At 52.0% G+C, this 19,299-nt stretch overlaps 1 protein-coding gene across 1 annotated transcript in view; it reads left to right on the plus strand.

Annotated features, from left to right (window-relative positions):
- Lrfn2 (leucine rich repeat and fibronectin type III domain containing 2) overlaps positions 1 to 19,299 on the plus strand; it is a 166,450-nt gene that overhangs the window by 125,539 nt on the left and 21,612 nt on the right. The window contains exon 3 of the mRNA XM_047558709.1: positions 5,755 to 7,178. Coding sequence (XP_047414665.1) covers positions 5,779 to 7,178 — 1,400 coding nt within the window. The 5' untranslated portion in view covers positions 5,755 to 5,778. The remainder of the gene's footprint in view (positions 1 to 5,754; positions 7,179 to 19,299) is intronic.

A 19,299-nucleotide genomic window follows, 5' to 3' on the forward strand; every position in this document is an offset into this window, starting at 1 on the left:
AATTACCTTGCAGCACAATAAAAGCCATCATGGATGCATTGACAGAGAGGCGTAATGCTGTCACTGAGCAGGAAGGAAGCATTCTGTGCTTAATAACTGAGGCTAACAACTGCTTATCTTGCACAATAGAAGTTTAAAACAGCCTCAATGGCCTCCTCTTCCCTTTCTATGTTTTAGACATTGTTTCCCCTTTTCTTTGCTGTTGTCTGTCCCAGCAAAGGCCGCTCTTCTTCTCTCGTTAATGCAGGGGTCTGGGGGTTCAAGACGTGGCTCCCATCCCCATGGCAGCTCAGGGGAGGCTCTTCCCCATCCTCTGCAAATGTCTTTCTGCTGCCACCAGCTAGGGTGTGAGGGGGCTGGGGCCGCCCTTGGTGATTCTCGCTTTTCCTCTTGGCTCTCTTCTTTCTCGCTGGAAACTGACTCCAACAGCAAAGTCGGTTATACCTCCCCTGTCAGGCAAGGGCTCTCTTCTTCCCCAACACACACTTATCACACAGTTCCCACCTCTTCTCGTGGTTCTAGAAGGATCCCTATAAGCGGTAGTGCTGGAGACAGGGTTGGGAAATCAGCTCTCTGAAGCCTAGTGGCTTTCCTTACCCTTAGAATAATTGTGGTCCAGATTGCACTGGGCCTGGGTCTCCCCCACCCCTGGCCCTGGAGCCAGCGCCCGGCTCCTCTGGAGCGGTGTGATTCAGAGCAGCAGATTGCTGGGAGGGAAGTCTGGAGGGGAGGCGCAGGCAGCTGCCTCCAGGTGGCAGATCCAGCCCCGCCCACTCTTATTAATTCACACTTTCCCAGCCTGGAGCACCCTGGAGGGGCCGATTCTTTTTACCTGAAGCTGGAGACAAGCATCTTGCTTGATTTACAGGCTAGAGGGGCGGGTGGCTCCGGCTGGTTGCTAAGGTATCTTTTAAATGGAAATGGGGTGGAGAGATGGCACAGACACTGAGCCAGCCATCTGCTAAATGTTGCTTCTTCCGTCTGGAGCAGTGCGGAGGTGATTCTGACAGGGAGGTGGCCCCAGGGTGGGAAGGATGGGGCCTGCCGTCTTCCAGCCGGGGAACAGGGCCTTTCCTTTTCTGCTTCCACTCTCTGTCCCCACCTTTCTTTTTTCCTTTTGTTTTAAATATAAACTCCTGTCTGGAGCCTTTGATTGCAAACATACAGCCTAGTTTCACAATTCTGTATTATATGGCCAGTACATTTCTCTCTGTGTACGTGTGTGCGTGTGCAGGTGTGTATGACTCACCACCATTGGGGCCCAACGGGGGTCTTTCTGAGCCGGTGCAGCCTCTGATTCTGAGAACCTCCGTGTTCCTTCCAGGCCTTTCCCCAAGAGGGGTACCCAAATGGAGTGGAACAGCTGGGGCATCACCAGTTCCTAGGCGATCCTATAGTGGAAACAGCCAGTTTCTCTGGGTATACCAGGCATGTGGAAGCCTCCAAAGGGAACTCCTGTGCTCTGAGCATGGCCTGGAACCAGGCAATCCTCAGTGTGAATTATGGTTCTTCCCAGGGTAGCTAGGGGAGATTGGGAGGGCCCGACCTGCTTTGAACCTCACTTCATAGTGGTTAAAATGTCGATGGCAATACTCAGGGCTGCAAGGAATGGTGGGGCAGGTTGCTCACTGCACAAGTTTGCTCAGTTAACCTGCCCTATAAATGTCCACCAGGGACACCACTTTCTCCCTGTACAAGGGCACCTTCGGCCCTGGTGACAGCACTCACCTTCCAGTCTTTCCAGGACCACATGGAGAAATCCAAAGGAGGGAGGAGATATTGTTCTTACCCTGGATAAACCCCCAAGACTGGGCTGATGGGGGCACTGCAGTTTGGAGCAGGGAGAGGGTCTCTTCCTCTCAGACTCTGATTCTGCCTCTCCTTGCGTCCCCACCCTCTCCCCTGGGGCGTTGCTGAGCAGAGCTCACTGGGACTCCTCCTTCAAAGCTGATCCTGACATTTGATACCGGCATCTCTTCTGCAGTCTGGCTTCTGATCCCACAGGGCTCTCAGCTCTGCCCCAAAATAATCCCGCGGCCCTTCCACCTACTTTCATTTGTGACTTCGTACCTGCTCCCAGCCCTTGTCTCCTAACTGCCACCTCTCCTTGTTCCCCTCCACCACCCACACCCTGGGGCTGTGGAGTAACCTGCCCGACTCCCTCCTGCACCTCTTCCCACCCCACCCCCACCGGCTAGGCACTGATTGCAGATTCACTCCTTCATTGTCTCCCTCTGTTCTTGGGGCTTAAACCGCCTTTTGTTTGGCTGTTAGAGTAATGTATTAAGTGACAGTTCTCAGAATACAATTTTAATTAAGATTCAATAGTCACTTCTCTGTCAGTAATCTTCCATGCTGATTACTTAAAATATATTTACCCGGCTCTATTATGTCACAGATCTGAATTCATTAGACATTTGTTAATCCTCAACAAACTTTTTTTTTTTTTTCTTTTTTAAGTGCGGGTTGCTTAGCATCATTTACAAAGCAGAGCTGTTGAAGCAATAGACCCTGGGTTTCGGGCTCTGGGCTACAGGGTGCACATCCAAGTGTCCCACCTTCCCTTCTTGCTGCCACCACTTTTGCTGGCTCCTGGGGGCGGGCAGCAGAGTCCCAGGATGTGGCAGGCAGCCATCCACATTGCCCTGGTGGAGAGAGAGAGGATCCCAAGGGACAATAGAAGAGACCAGCACAGGCCATCGAATAATCTTGGCCCTAGACCCAGATGCATATGACAAATATAATCATTTCTGACGTGTGCCGTGATGAGACAATGTAGGGAAATGTCACGTGGCCTTGGAACACCGAAGCAGTTACTGAGTGACAAGAGCTCACAAGGAAGACAGCCTTCCTTCTGTGGCCAAGGAGCATCTACAGCCACCACCGGCCGTGTCAGCCAGGGATTTCCTTGGCTCTGGCTGTCCCTGACCCCCAGGGAGTATGGAGTACCTCTCAACATAGCTCAGGTGGCCACAGCAGGCAAAGGAATGTCACCTCCTTCACTCTGCAGCACAGAGCCCAATATCTGGAAAACCCAAGGGATGCCTCAAGCCACAGGGAGAAGACTTCTCCTGCTTTATCAGGCCACAGCTGAGCAGGCACCCAGAAGGCCGGAACGCATGTGAGCACAGAGCAGGATAGCAGGTGGGAAGCTTCCAACTCTCCACATCCGGGCACAGATGTACCCGGCTGGACGTGGGGCAGGGAGGGCATGCCCACCTCAGGCAGGGGCTTGGTGAGAATAAGCGCTGGCAGGACGGGCAGCGGCCAAGGGGAGCCCAGAGCAGAACTGGGTGGAATGAGGCATTTGATAAATGCTTTTCAACAGAGTACTCATAATGAAGACGACGAAAAGAAGTACAGTCCTCTACAACAGAGGTCAGAAGACATTTTCCGTAAAGAACAAGATAGTTCAACTTTGCTGGCTACATGTTATCTGCTGCGACTACTCCCCTCTGCCACCGTAGCAGGAAGAAAATCCTAGGCAGTATGCAAATGAATGAGAGTGGCTGTGTTCCAATAAAACTGTATTTACAAAAGCAGATGGCAAGAGACATTCGACCTGTGAGCTGTGGTTCACAGCACTGTCCATTATGGAAACTAAAGTCCATAGGTGGCTGGCGAGTATTTGAAATGTGTGCTAAGTATAAAATACACACCCGATTTTGAAGATTTCATACAAATAAAACAATGTTCAAGGCCTCATTAATAATTGTTTTGACAACGTACTGAAATAGGATTTTGGATATAGTGGGTGAAATAAAATGTTATCAAAATTAATCTTACCTATTTCTTTTTTAGGTTTCTAAAAATATAGCCACTAGAAAATTTACACTTACATTTATGGCTCACATTGTATTTCTGCTCCACAGGGCTGTTTTTAGAGTGCCATGTCCAGGTGAAATGTAGGGTAAATCACTGGCTCTTGAAGGGTCTCAGGTGGGAATTTACCCTTCAACAGGCCCCATGATGGAATTCGAATCTACATAATAAAGATTCTCTTTGGAAAACCGTTTTAAATTACTCCTGTACACATTTCTTTTTCTTAAAACTCTGCTAGTTTTTTGTTTGTATCAATAGTCTTCAAATTGGGACTTCTGGAACTCTACTTCCTCAAGATGTTAATAACTGTTGCTTTAAAGGAATAGCTTTAGAGTTTCAAAAATGCGAGTGAAGCACAATTCAGTACTAACCCAGTGTCTTACTGTAGCAGACTCCCTCAACTCTTCTGAACTGGTGAACGTCTGGAGCTTTTGCAAGAGCAAACGAGTAGGCAGCGCTTCCCCAACTTATTGGCCTCAGAAGCCGGTTTTGCAGAATCCAATTAGCACTCCTAGAAGGCAGTTTGAGAAATGCTGGTCTGCGAGATGCTACACAACAGTGTGCATGATTTTCCCAAAGTCCAACTCAATTGGTTGCTTTTAGCACAAAACAAATAAGGTGGATAAAGTCGCTCTCACATGGACGACTGAGAAAACCTTAAGGTTTGGAGGCACACAGGCTTTAGCAAATTGCTGTTGCATTCTGCCCTAGAGAGTAGATTCATTCAAAAGTGCCTACTAAGGGCCAGTGGTGTATACAGTGGTGAGTAAAAAAGAGCCCCTTCCCCTGGAGGCTTTGCTGCCAGCAGGGAAGACAAACAATAAACCAGACAAGTGGGTAAAATAGCAAGTGAAGTAGACCTTGACAGGTTCCAAGGAGCAGATACCCAGCAGGGGAGAGGGACCTGCTGAGTCGGGGACCCCAGGGGAGGGTTGTCAGGGAAGCCAAAGTGATTTTGAATAAAGACCCAAGTGTGGCCAGGTTAATTCTCACTTCCTTGTAAGGGTGTTCAGATCCCAAATATGTGAGGGTCCACAAGAGGATCCAGCATGTGCTCAGAAGCTGGTTTCTTTGCCTCCCTCCCTGCGTCCCTTTTCACTTCCTTCAACTTATGTGGATTCTCTTTGGGGAAGACATTCTCCAATGCCAGTCCCCTACTCACCCGTGTCTCAGGTTCTCTTCCCCTTCCCCTCTTCCTCCTCCTCCCTTCTTCTTCGTACTAGAGATTGAACCCAGGGATGCTCTACCACTGAGCTAGATTCCCAGCCCTTTCAAATTTTATTTTGACAAATGATCTTAACCAGGTTGAACTGGAACTTGCAATTCTGCCTCAGCCTCCTAAGAAGCTGGAATGATGGGTCTGTTCCATGTCCTTATTAAGTTCCATGTCCTTATTCTTAAGGAATGCTAGCCTAATTTTATTTCCTGTTAAGCCTAAACCAACTAAGAAGGTAACACTGGACTTCAAAAGACAGCCATAATATACCTTCAAACCCAACTATTATTGGATGAACTCTGGATATGGTATCCTCCATCCATCCATCCACCTGCTCACCTTCCATCTATCCATCCATCCAACAGATATTTGTTGAGCACCAACTGTGTTCCAGGCAGTGTGCAAGATGCTTGAGATACAGCAATTCATAAAACAGACAAAGGCACCTTCCCACGTGGAGCTGGAGCTCTAGAAGGGAAACAAGCAATATGCATAATAAATGAGTTGATTAAATAGGATGTTAGAATATGGTAAGAACTATGGAAAAGAGAGACCTGGACCTGAATTAGTGGGACTGCAGGAGAAGGCAGAAGAGCTTGCCTGGGCGGGGCCGTCCTCTGCCTCTCCCTGAGGCAGTGGGTTGGGGAGGGAGGAAGCTCTGTGAGGGCATTTAGGAACTCACCTCCTGACCTTCACCTTCTGTGCCTCCCTTCCAGGCGCCGTGGCCGAGTGACCAGACCATGGAGACCCTGCTTGGTGGGCTGCTGGCGTTTGGCATGGCGTTTGCTGTGGTTGATGCCTGCCCCAAGTACTGTGTCTGCCAGAACCTGTCTGAGTCACTGGGGACCCTGTGCCCCTCCAAGGGGCTGCTCTTCGTGCCCCCCGACATCGACCGGAGGACAGTGGAGCTGCGCCTGGGCGGCAACTTCATCATCCACATCGGCCGCCAGGACTTCGCCAACATGACGGGGCTGGTGGACCTGACTCTGTCCAGGAACACCATCAGCCACATCCAGCCCTTCTCCTTCCTGGACCTGGAGAGCCTGCGCTCCCTGCACCTGGACAGCAATCGGCTGCCCAGCCTGGGGGAGGACACCCTCCGGGGCCTGGTCAACCTGCAGCACCTCATCGTCAACAACAACCAGCTGGCGGGCATCGCAGATGACGCCTTCGAGGACTTCCTGCTGACGCTGGAGGACCTGGACCTCTCCTACAACAACCTGCATGGCCTACCCTGGGACTCCGTGCGGCGCATGGTCAACCTCCACCAGCTGAGCCTGGACCACAACCTGCTGGACCACATCGCCGAGGGCACGTTTGCCGACCTGCAGAAACTGGCCCGCCTGGACCTCACCTCCAACAGGCTGCAGAAGCTGCCGCCAGATCCCATCTTCGCCCGCTCCCAGGCTTCGGCCCTGACCGCCACACCCTTTGCCCCGCCCTTGTCCTTCAGTTTCGGGGGGAACCCGCTGCACTGCAATTGCGAGCTGCTTTGGCTGCGGAGGCTCGCGCGGGACGATGACCTGGAGACCTGCGGCTCCCCGGGCGCGCTCAAGGGCCGCTACTTCTGGCACGTGCGCGAGGAGGAGTTCGTGTGTGAGCCGCCTCTCATCACGCAGCACACGCACAAGCTGCTGGTCCTGGAGGGCCAGGCGGCCACGCTCAAGTGCAAGGCCATCGGGGACCCCAGCCCCCTTATCCACTGGGTAGCGCCTGATGACCGGCTGGTGGGGAACTCCTCAAGGACCGCTGTGTACGACAACGGCACCCTGGACATCCTCATCACCACGTCTCAGGACAGTGGCGCCTTCACCTGCATTGCGGCCAACGCGGCGGGGGAGGCCACGGCCACCGTGGAGGTCTCCATCGTCCAGCTGCCCCACCTCAGCAACAGCACCGGCCGCTCGGCGCCCCCCAAGTCCCGCCTCTCCGACATCACCGGCTCCAGCAAGACTGGCCGGAGCGGTGGGGGCAGTGGGGGCGGGGAGCCTCCCAAAAGCACCCCGGAGAGGGCCGTGCTGGTGTCCGATGTGACCACCACCTCGGCCCTGGTCAAGTGGTCGGTCAGCAAGTCAGCGCCGCGGGTGAAGATGTACCAGTTGCAGTACAACTGCTCCGACGACGAGGTACTGATCTACAGGTGAGCCAGGGCTGGGCAGAGGCAGTGGCTGCATCTGGCGGGAAGGAGGAGGGGGCAACGATGCTTTTGAGCTGTTGCCACCTATACCTCTTTCCCCCCCGGGTGCCTGCGGGGCCCACTGTGCCATTTGTGCAGGTAAAAGGAGACAGAATAACTGCAAATCTAAGTAAAGGACCTGCACAGGGTGTGTGTGCCAGGACCATGCCGCTCTGCTGTGCCTGTGGTAGCTGGTCCTTGGCCCTAAGCCTCAGAATGTTCTGCTATGAGCCCTGCTGGGGGTGGCGCCAGGAGCCATTAGCAGACCTCTTGGTGGAAAGATCTGAATCCTCCAAGAAGGAAGGCACTTGACTTTCGCCTTGGCAAAAGCTTTTAGGTTAGAAAGAACGGGATTCATATCGTGACTCAACCACTTGCTAGTCATTTAATTATGGTCTATCCCAGTTTCCTTACCTGTAAAATGGGAATAATCTATGCCTGACTTAATATGGACATGTGGTGGCAGAGAGGTAAATCAGACTGGCTAAAGAAAACAGAGGGGGGGGGGAGAGAGAATAAAATGGGCACAGTAACGTGTTGGCTTGTGAACTGGAAAGTCAAGAACCCGTTTCAGGCTTGACTGGGCAGAGGTCCCCACAACTGCCCTGCCTTCTTACCTCCCCTAAGTTCCATTTTCGTCTGCATTGGCTTCGCCCTCAGGCAGCCGCTTTCCTTTGGGAGACCACCGCCGCGTCTTCTAAGCCACCCTAGAGGAAGAAGAACATTCCTTTCTGGATTGTGCTCTGCTTGTGTGGGACCAGGGTCTTACAGGAGGTTCACCTGCCACCCGTGCTGACCCCTCTGGGCTCCAGTCTGCTTATGGAGGTGGAGACAATGATGTTGACCTTGTGGAGTTACTGTGAAGGTCAAGGGGTCATTTCCTAGGCCTGGTAGAAAGAGAGGAGCAGAAAGCTGCAGTAGCATTGCGTAACTTATTTGCAGAGTGATACACAGAGTCCCCGGGGCCAGGGTGGCTGACTACAGACAAGCTCTGTTCCTGTGCCAGCCTCAGTTTCTATGACACTCACTCTATGAGTCTCCCTACCCAAGAGAGGCAAGGTGTCCTTTGAGATCCCATGTTTCATTTTATGCATGCTGGTTTGAGAAGAGTGTCAGAATCCCTGGCACAAGAACCCTGGATCCATCATTGAGGACTTTGTGAGTTGATGGGTCTCTGGATGGGAAGCAGAGGGAGAACAGGTACAAGTGATGGGGTAGGGACTAGAGTGGGGCTAGGGAACTCCCTGGCCCACATCTGCAGGACTGGTCCACAGTTTCGTATCTTGGAATGCAAAGAAAGCAGTATTAGATTTGAATGTGAACATATGTACATATGCACATACCTCAAAGTATACAGCTAGAGATACATCATTAAACTTATGTACCCATGTATTTTTCTACTTATTAAAGTTATAGTAGAAAATTTGGAAAGTAAAGAAAAATTATAAAGAGAGAAATAAAAATGACTTGCACTCTCATTATCCAAATGTAACCAGAGGCATTTGGAAAGTGCCTTCCATTTTATATCACTTCTAAATGATATTTATGGTCAATCTAGTATATGCTATTATATCTTAATTCTTTCCCTTCAACATTACAGCTTGCTTAGTTCCCATAATATGAACATATTTTTCATTTGTCTGTACCATAATTTATTTAACCAATCTCCAATCCTTGGACATCCAGGTGGTTTCCCATTTTTCCATATTAAAAGTAGCACAGGGATGGATATTTTTGTTTTTAACTATGTTACTGCAACGTCAGTGATTGCCTGCACCTATTTTCCTAGGAGTTGAATGATTGGTTGAACAAGGAAATTGTCATCTTTGCATGTAGCTTCGAACACTTACTGACCCTTCCCCTGGTGGTAGGTGACAGCGCCCCCTCTTGACCACACCTTTGCCAATATTGAGAACACAATGCCTTTCCTCTAGGCCAATTCCAGAGGTGAAAAATGGAACTCGTTTTAATTTACATTTCTTTGATAACTTGGGAGGTTGACCTTTTGAAAATATGTCTATTTCTTCCCTTGTGAATTTATTATATGGTCTTGACTTTGATAAAAAGCGTGAAGGGAAAGAGCCACCGGCTCTGAGGCTGGCGACGGTGTGGGGGGAGGGAAACAGAGCTGAGGACTGCAGAGAAGATGTGTGCATCCAGGCAGTGACACACCCATGTCACCAAAGTGAGGTCTCAAAAATACCTGGGGGGCAGAGAGGGGAGGGCTTCCGATCTCTTCCTGGAAGAGGAAGTTTACATGTACAATTCAGTCTTATTTTTAAGAAGACAGACTTCCAAAATTTGGGAGAAAAATGTTAAGTGTGGGTCTGGAGCCAAATAATAGTGAGAGTGCTCGCCAGCCAGCATGTTTGCAGTCTTACTGTGTGTTCGATGCTCGGCTTTGTGGGCACTCTCTCATTTAATCCTCCTGGACACACCAAGAAGTATAAAAGGTCAAGAGAATTTGACAAAACTCTCCCAAGGTCACACAGCCAGAAAGAGGAGGGGCTGTTGCTGTGATTTGGGTTCATGTCACCCAGAGGTCCATCTGTAAAGGCATGGTCCTGTCCATGGTAGTATCAGAAGGTGCTGTGGGCCTTTAAGAGGTGGGGCCTGGTGGCAGGTCCCTAGGTCTTAGTGCCCTTGGAAAGACTGTGGGACTCCAGGGTCTGCCTTTCTCCCTCTGAGTAGTTTGCTCCAACCCAGCTTCCTGTCATTGCCATCTGGTGACCTCACCAGAGGCCCAGAACAAAGGGACTCCTGACTTTGGACTCGAACCTCCAGAACTATGAGCCAAATAAACCTTTTCTCTTTATAAAGTTGATTGCTTCAACTATTCCTATGTGGTAACACGAAGTCAAACAATAAGATATGATTTGTACCCCGGTTCCTGGCTTCAATGCCCAGACTCAACCACTGTGGTCAAACTGTCCAGCGTCCTAATGGGCATGGCTTGAGAGAAATAGCAGACTCTAAGCAAGAAACTGGATTTTGAGAAAGTGAAATATCCCCATGAGGAGCAAAACAAAAAACAAAAAAGAAAAAACAGGTATCAGCAGGCCTCATGGACTCTCTACCATGCTTAGATTTTGACCAGAAGGTGGACTGAAAGAGGGAGGGAAGCCCAGTTAGGAAGATGGATATTAAAGATAGCCTAGAAGCAGCCCAAAAGGGGTTTTTAGTCTGTATTCATAGCAAGAAGAAAAAAAGCTAGTCAAGAAAGAAGTTGCAAAGAGCAGACAGAGGCAAAGACACTGGGCCGGGGCTGGCCTCCATCTTCCAGCAAGGGGCAGGGGGCAGCGGGGTGTGCAGGCTGCCTGGAGGGAGGCCCTGCTGTCGCTGTTCTAAGGGCTTAATGCAGGCAAAGTGCCTGGTTCTGGAGAAACCCCAGGGGGACAACTGATCGCTCTGCTCTACATACAAGAAACCTGCCAGAGGTGTTCCCCTGCAGGTAAGTAGCAGAGACAGAATCCAGAACCAGGCAGCCTGTGCTTTTCCAGAGCCCAGGCCAGGAGGGATGAGGCTGGTACCAGGGACATCCAAGTCCAACAGACATGTGTGGCAGTGTCATGCAGGAGTGCTGGGCCCCGCAGGCCACGTCCCAGGGCTGGAGGAGCACAGAGGCGAGATTTGCAAGCCGTGACTCTGAGACAGAAGAGGAGGAAGAAAGATATTCTGCTTTTCAAAGGAATAAACACTATAAAGCTGAGGGTGCAAGAGTGGACATGAAGTCCCTAGAAAATTCTAGAAAAGTCTTTCTCACTAGATGACGGTGAACCCTTGCCAAGACTGCTGACCCACTATGGATTTGCGAAGGACAAATCTTGCCAAGTTATTGAACCCCTGCCTTCAGGAGACACTGTGGACCTGTAGTTCTTGACCTTGTTATCTGCCCCCTTGACGTGCCTGAGGACGGTGCTCTGGAGGACATCCTCCCTCAGTGGCTCTCCACTGCACCCACCTACTGCCCCTCCAGGGAAGTGGGCCGCAATCTCTGGAGTGACAGGTGAATTGCACAGACACCCCAGGGGGTTCCACTGACTGAGTCACTAGCACAAACAGCCTATCACAACTGTGTGGGACATTTGACAAACCTGCGTGCTGTACAGAGGACAAAATGGAGAAGCATGAACTGATCAAATAGCCACCCTGATTCTGACGCTGATGTGAACATGCTAGAAGGTGGTTGACTCACACCCCAGCGACTGGACCCATTTCTGTGCAGCTCAATCTGTCTCGTTGGCATGATATCTATGGAGAAAATATGCTTGGAAAATTGCCATGTCTACCCATCTGTCATCTGTCTGTCTGTCTACCTACCTACCTAGCTTGGTTCAAGGACTTAATTACAATTGCCCAAGTTCAAAGTGAGGAAACCCTGCCTTGACTGGAGTTCCATGTGCATAGGCTCAGAGCTGTCCTTGCTCCAAACACCATAGTCACAAAGTGCTGGAGGCGCCAAGAAGCTCCCAGGGTTCTTAGCTGCGTTAGCTGAGGTCTGCTGCTCAGATCAGGGGAGGTTAATGGTATTGAGTCATTCAGACTGGTCAGAGTGGGGCCCGAAGAGGTTTAATTTAGGATGGTCTGGATTTAGGGGTCACGTACACAAACTGCAATGTCTCCAGAGGTTGTGGATGAGAATGTGATCCTGGAAACTCATGTGAGATGGGGTGAAGTTGACCTCAGAGATGAGAGGATGTAGGAAAGAAATCCTAACTCCTTTAACTTATTTGAAGAACTTATGGGGTAGGAGAAGGAACACACACACACACACACACACACACACACACACACACGACAGCAGGCACTGGCCCTTTGCAAGAATTAAATTCTGAGAGCACCAGCTTTACAGACCCCTCCTGCTGCTCTCCACAGTCTGAGAAGTTGGGCGGCAGCTTTCCGCCCACCTCCCTCTCCAGCACCTGTTATTCTTGTCTACTGTCTCTGTATCCTCAGCACCCAGTAAGTCCTGGCCCACCCAGCTATTGTGTCGATGTTTGGCGACCTGCTCAGAATGAAGATGAGCTTTGATGCTGCCCCACAGCAGCCTAAGGAAGAGCCATTGCGGAGCTGTGGGCTGCCCACCTGAGAAGACCCTGAGGAGACCCCAGCTGGTCCAGTCCAGGGATACCAAGCAGGTGCCCCGACTTTCAGAAAGGAGTGGAAACACTTGACCTACATGACCCTGGCCTTTTGAGGCTCTGGCTTCACTTTAGACTTCCAGAACCCAGTGAGCAGGATGATGCAGCTCCTGCCATTGCTAAACTCACCTGCTTTTACAGGTTGGGACCGCTGCAGCATCTGGCGCCCCAGTGTTAGGGAGACCTGTCTTGTGGACATTTGAAACCTAGGTTCTCAGGTCAGAAACAAGGACCTAGATGGAGGTTCAGAGGGCCCAACCCAAGGTAGACACAGGCCATCGGCAGGAACTCTCTGCGCTCCAGGGGTGCCGTGCCGGCTTGGGTAATGCCAACTCTGGCTGGCTCGGGTGGGATCGGGATCTGACAGTGCAACAGAACCTTGCTCTTCTGTCACACGACAAGCTCCCTAATTGCCTAATGACTCTGGCTGCCCTCCCAAAGCATTCGTCCTCCCCAGTGCACATGGCTGAGCCCTGCAGGCGGGCACTGGGACATGCTGTCCACAAACAATCCTCAAACGGGGCCTGGCCTCTTTCCCAAGTGACTGGGGAGAGCTGGCAGTCACATCTCTCATGGCCAGGGCCTGTCCTTCCAGAATGGGGCTAGCATCGAAGGGGACATATCAGGAAAGAGGAGTAGGCGGGATGGGAGGGGCGTCCCCTGCTCCCTGCCCCAGAGGGAGCAACAACCCCGCCAGCTGGACCTCATCCCTGATGTGACATGGGAAGTTAAGTGCCCTGCATGTCATTATCAGCCCGAGTGACATTCACAAACACTTGTCTCTAAGAGTCGTCAAGAACATCTGTCACCAGGCGTGATGTTGGAACAGTCCCCAGGAGGGCCAGGGGAGCAGCGAGCATCTTCCAAAGCACAGTGTGGAATTAGCCAGGATGCAGAGTCTCTTCCATGTCGCTGATCAGGAGCGCAGCATCTCCACACGGGCGAGGGGAGGGTCTGTGGGAAGAGGGCCCCTGCTCTGTCTGCACACTCCTGCCACGCCCTCCCCACCCCGACAGACATTCCAGCTTACTGAGTTTGGCGGGGCTGGAGGGTGCATCTCTTACTGCTGCTCTGTCTCCCATCTGGGGAAAGGACAAGAAGACAGATTTAGACCGTTTCCACTGCAGCCGGAGCTTATCTGTCACACCTTGGCGGAGCTCCGCCCCCAACCCAGGAAAACACAGCCACCTCCACCAGAGGAAGGAGGGAGATTTACTCATCAACTGGCACCCAGAGTTCCGGGAGCCTGTGGAAAAGCGGATAGGGACAGAGGCACCCTAAAGGGAAAGGGGCGTGCCAGGACAGGGTCTGCCACCAAGCCTGGGGAAGCTCCTGGACTCAGCTGTGTCCCCAGTCTGGCTTCTCCTGAAAAGGTGGGTTGAGCTCTCACTGGCAGAAGAAGAGAAAGGCCGGAAGGGGAAACTGGGGTGACCGGGGCAAGAGTCCGCTCCTTAGGCAGAGCCCAAACCAAAATCAGCCTGCCCTGAATCTCACACTTCCACAGATTTCGTCACATGGATCATCTGGCATCCACAAGTAGGGGTCGGGCAAATGATATTGTGCCCACTTTGTAGTTGGTAAAACCAAGTCTTAGAGGAATGGAGTAGATTCCCTAAGTTTCACAAGGCAAAGCATAAGAAATACAGTCTCCCAGACCCGGCCTTCCCCACCGCGCCATGGACCCTGCTGCAGGCACACCTCACAGATGACGCAGAGCGTTCATGAAGCCTGGAGACGGGGCGTGGGGACAACTGGGGCTTCTCTTTCTGGGAAGAGTGGGGAATCCCAGAGTCCACAGGGGTTTTCTCTGTCAACTTTTGTTGTTTCCCCACATTTCCAAATTCCAGCAATGTTGGCACAAAACAGACAGAGAGGTGCCAGCCAGAACCTTGAGTCCACCTAGAGACAGCCACCGGGACCAGCTAGCAGGAATTCTGGGCAAGATGAGGATCTCTGCATCCCGTATCCATCAGGTGAGCCATGGAGGAGTGGCAAGCTGCCGGAGGTCTCACAGAGAAAGCAGATGAACAGAAAAGTGGATTTAACCTGGCTTACATCCACAGGAGTTGATATGTCCCTCCATTGAGAGAAATTCAGTGGAAGAGAGTTCAGGTCTGGTTTTCTGTGCAGCATGGTCACAAGGGGCCCAGCTCCTTCTGTCTTTCTTCCCTGCCATCCTCAGCACACAGTTTCTGTCTTTAAGGTCACTTCATAGTACAAAGTAGCTGCTGGAGCCCTAGCTATCACAGCTCTCTTCCAGGCAGCAGGACAGATGAAAAACAGAAGAGTAAGAGGAAAAAGTGAGAGATTTCTCAGAAGCCCCATCCAATTATTTCTGTTCACACTTCAGTGGTGCACATTTCTGCAAGGGAGTCTGGGAAATGTTTTGTTTTAAACTCCAGCACAGTGCATGCAGTGATCCAGAGAAGATAGGGAGGCAGCCAGCACTTTCATGGCCTTTGCATGCACCCCAACTCCATTATTCACTGGTCCTGAGACCAGAGCAGATCTCTTCACTGCTCTCGGTCTTCATTTTTTCATCTGTAAAATGGGAACAGATTCCTGTATGTATAGGATGGGGTGAGGATGGAATGAAGTCACGTCTTGGAAAGAGCATCCTTCACGGTCAACTAGGACACACTGGTAACATAAGTAAGTACTTATGTTAGGAGAAGCCTCCCACTTTTGCTTCTCGGGCAACTTCTTGCCTCTGTTTGCCAGGATGCCTCTTGTGTCTCCATTTTTCTCAAAACCTAGAGAACTGTAAACCTGGAAAATGATACGATGAGGGATCCATTGCAAGGGATGGAGGTCTATGGCGTGTACCTCCTTTTTGAAATATTTGCATTTCCGTTTGGAGCTCTGTAAAACCCAAAGGAGTGGATCTCTAATGGTGGAATTTCAAAACCCACCGCAGGCTCGTGCCCAGGGGAGACGGTACCAGGGTACCTTCTAAGAGTGTTTCAGATCCTGTCATTGGCCCTTTATCCTGCCCCGCTCAGATCAAGAAGGTGACAACACTTGGATCCCAAAACCTTCAGGGCAAGCGTTCAGAGGTGACTAATTTCTCTGCATGTCATTCCCTCTTTACTCTCCAAAGAGCTCCGACTGGAGCCGTGTCTGAAGAAGGGATGATTCACAGGAGTGAGACTGTAACACACATCCACCTCCCACCCGAGAGGTGAAGCTGTTTTCCTGCTAGTAAGAGAGGACCAGCGAGCCCGCCCTCTGGTAACTTTACACACGTTTGCTTAGTTGGAAGGGCGGGATGGAGATACCATTGACTTCAGACCTTGAAACCCCAAAAAAGGTTTGCAGAGGGAGGGGCTGGGCTGGGAGGAGCGTAGGGACTTGGGGACAGTGCTGCTGCTGGTGGTCACTAGCACCACACTGAGCACTGGTCTGACACCAGACTTTCCCCGGTGTGTTCACAGGACCCATCTCTTCCAAGCCCCGTCAGAGCCTGGGATGGCCAGGGAAGGGACAGTGTGGGCTCAGGTGTTCACCCCACGCCCAAGGCTTCCCACCACCCAGTGCCCCCAGCCCAGCTGCGCTTCCAAGTCCCCTGAAGAACTGTGGGTTCCACCAAGAGTTCGTGAGTCCACCCGGGCTGTACCCAGACATCAGGATTCCCAAAACTCCCGTGGTAACCACCATGCACTGGGCATAGTGCCACTGTGCCCAGGGTGGCCAGGGGCTTGGGCAGTGCTGGTCGACAGCTTCTATAGATCCATAGCTGGGGGTTTGATCCCTCACTTATAGGGAGAGAAGCCCTTGGGAGACCCAGGTTGGACCCCGGCTCTACTGTGACCTCTCTGGGGCTTTGCTTCATCTAGAACATGGCACCTGCAAAGAGCAGGACTGTGAAAACTCTTTGGAAACAAGACCCGGCCCTGCAGCTGCTGCAGTCATTTGTATTAGCCGAGTCTGGGGCTCCAGAGGTGGCTGCCCTGTCCTTCCTTGTCTGAGCCTCGGGCTTCTCATCCGTGGAATGGAGCCAACTCTAACTAGCCCGCTACCTCACAAAATGGTTTGGAAATTGGAAGGAGCCGACAGACGTGAAAGAGGACCATCCTCGAAAGGTGTGAAGCTTCCAGCTGCGGAGATCGGATGACAGCAGCTCATCCAGACCCAGGGCTTGTTTCTGTCATGTGAAAGAAGCCCGTGTGCACGGCGGGAATGTGAATCAGCGTGACCACTGTGGACGAGGTTCCGCCAAAAGCCACAACTAGAACTAGGACCTGCTCTGGTCAGAGCGTTGCAGGGGCTAGGCCTGAAGGAGTCAAGGCCAGCACACTGCGGAGACGCTGTTCCCAGGAGCCGAGCTGTGGAGTCAGCCTGGAGCCCATCAACAGATGAATGGATACAGAAAATACCTGATGTTTGCACAGTGGAGTTTTTTGGTTTTTTTTTTTCAGCCACAAAGAATGAAATCCTGCCGTTTGCATGAAAATAGATGGAACTGGAGGACATCATGTCAAGCAGAATTAGCTGGACACAGGTCAACAAACGCCGCATGTTTCTCTCATACATGGGAACTTAAAAAAAAAAAAAAAGACATGAAAGTAGAGGAGGAACTCTTAGGGTCTGGAAAGAGGGTCAGGAAATGGGGAAAACTGTAGACAGGCGGGGCGCACGTTCCAAGCTTGCTGTACGCATGTGTGGAAATGGAAGCCCATTAATGTGTCCAATTAACACGTGCTGGCGATGAGCAAACACATAAACAAAAGAAGCTCAGTGTTTCAGGGCTGGCTGGGGAGCTCCCTGGGCCCTGGGGACTGCGCCAGGCAACCTCCCGGTCCTGAGTCTGCTGACACTGCCCAGCGCTTTCTCAGCAGTGCCTGGCCATGGTGGAGCTGGCGTCCCCAGGCGCAGCCCCCTGCCCATTACAGAGACAGCTGGGGGTGGATCCCAGGCGTCCTTGCCCTTGGGGCCGCGGGGAGACGAGGAGGACAGCTAGGGGGCATGTTCTAGGCACGTGGGGTCCATAGCGAAGCTTGCCCAGCAAGACCACCTGTGTCGACTCCTTCCGGCTCCTCTACCAGTGCTTCCGGGTCCAAATTAACTATTGGTACCCGATTCTGTAAGTAAGTAAGGCCCCTGTCTCCAGGATGTGTCTGCCCTGTAAGGACAGAGCCCCGAAAGTCCCGCCCCCTGACTGTTCTGTGTCACTGAGTCCCCCAGTCTGCCGTGGGGGCCCAGCAAGAGAAGCGTCTGATCAGGCGCGGTGACCCCTCCCCAGAGAAAGTCAGCCTTGTGCTGGGAAATGAGAGGAGGGTGGCCGGTGGGTGGCGCATGGCCACCATGGAGTCACGAGGGCAGAGGCGTGCTTATCATGAAAGTCCCTCTCCACCTGCCCACACAGTCCCTGAGACCAGTAGTCAGTCCGTCGAGCCAAGGCCGGCCTGGGAAGGCGGCTGGTCTAGGTCTCGCCTCTGTCTTGCTGCACCGGCTCTTTTCTCATCTCTGGGGACACGGGGACACAGAGGGAAGCTAGGCCGGACGTCTCAGTTCTCGCCAATTAGGCCTGCGGTCTGGCACGTGTGTGGGGTGAGTGTGGGTACCCTGTGGGTGACAGAAGGGTTCAGGGCCAGATGTCAAATTAATGCCCATCATCTTCAGATGATGGGGGGTGGTGAATGGGAAGAGTCACAAGAGCATTGTGGGCTTTGCACTATACGATGAAGAAGCCCCTGATTATTCAGAAGAGGGTTGTTTCTAATTGGCATGGGCCCCCTCGTTCTGTGGCTGATGGCTTGAGGCTGAGGGTGGTAATACTGAGCCAGACATGGGGACCAACTCAGATTGCCTGATAAAGAAGACAAGTGTCAGGAAAGTCAACGTCAAATAGAATTATTAAACACGGAACCTCTAACTAGGTAATGAGTTAGTGGTGATAAGTTAAAGAGCTTTTCGGCTGAGTAATTGGCCCCTTCAAAGGTTAACACGGAAATGAATTGCCTAGAGAAATTTATCCTCCTGAGCTTTTTCACGAGCTTACTAAAGCGCATCGGGTGCCTGGCTGGCAGGACAGTACGGGGACTGCTGAGAGCTGGTGGAGTAGAGGCTGTGCCCTGGGGTACAGGTGGGATTTGGGAAGCTGGGAGAAGGTAGCTGTTCTAGGTGGAACCAGTGAAGAAAGAGACAGGGAGGTATGTGAGGCGGGGTGGCGGGGTGTCAGCCAGCTGCTGCGGTCTCAGTGTCTAGTGGCTGCAGCCGCTGATATTTAATTTCCTCCTTCCTGGCTCTGGGTGAACTGGTCTCAGCTGGGCTGGGCTGTACTGGGCTCTAAGTTCCAGGTTGGGATCCTCTCACTGTGGCTTATTCTGGAGTCCCAGGGGAGGACAGGCGTCATCCGGGTCTCTTTTTCTCATGGGGAGAGGAGAACAGGGATGCAGGTGGGCAAGTCAACAGAGGGGCAAGCATCAGGTTCTGCTTTCCTCACGCCTGCCACTCATATTAGTCGCAGCACGTTCCACCACCAGACCCAGGGCCAGGGAAGGTCACCCACCCACCACCAGGCCAGGACTCAGCCGTGCAGCTCCCCACGACCTGAGCCGACCGGCCGTCTCTACAGCAGTGGTTCTCAAGCCGGAGCCTGTGTGGGACTAACCCTGCGTTTCAGATTCAGTGGGCCTGGCGGGGTCTCTGGAAATCTGCACTGTGAGCACAGCCTCTCAGCGATGCTGCTGCTCTTCTGCTGGCCCAGGGACCAACACTTCGAGAACCACGGGTCTACTGAAATAACAGGAGGTTTGTGCAGAGAGGCTGGCAGAGGGCAGACGGAGTGGTCCTGCCTGTCACTCACAGCTGCTATGTTCCCAAGCCCCTGCTACATTTCAGGACTGTCCTGATGACCTCCTGTGTGTTTTTTTATCTGACAGTCACCACCAGCTCTGAGAGGTGGGGCCCTTTTTTGTCAATTGGTGGATGAGAACTCTGAG

The sequence above is a fragment of the Sciurus carolinensis genome, chromosome 7 (assembly GCF_902686445.1).
Source record: "Sciurus carolinensis chromosome 7, mSciCar1.2, whole genome shotgun sequence".
Taxonomy (NCBI): domain Eukaryota; kingdom Metazoa; phylum Chordata; class Mammalia; order Rodentia; family Sciuridae; genus Sciurus; species Sciurus carolinensis.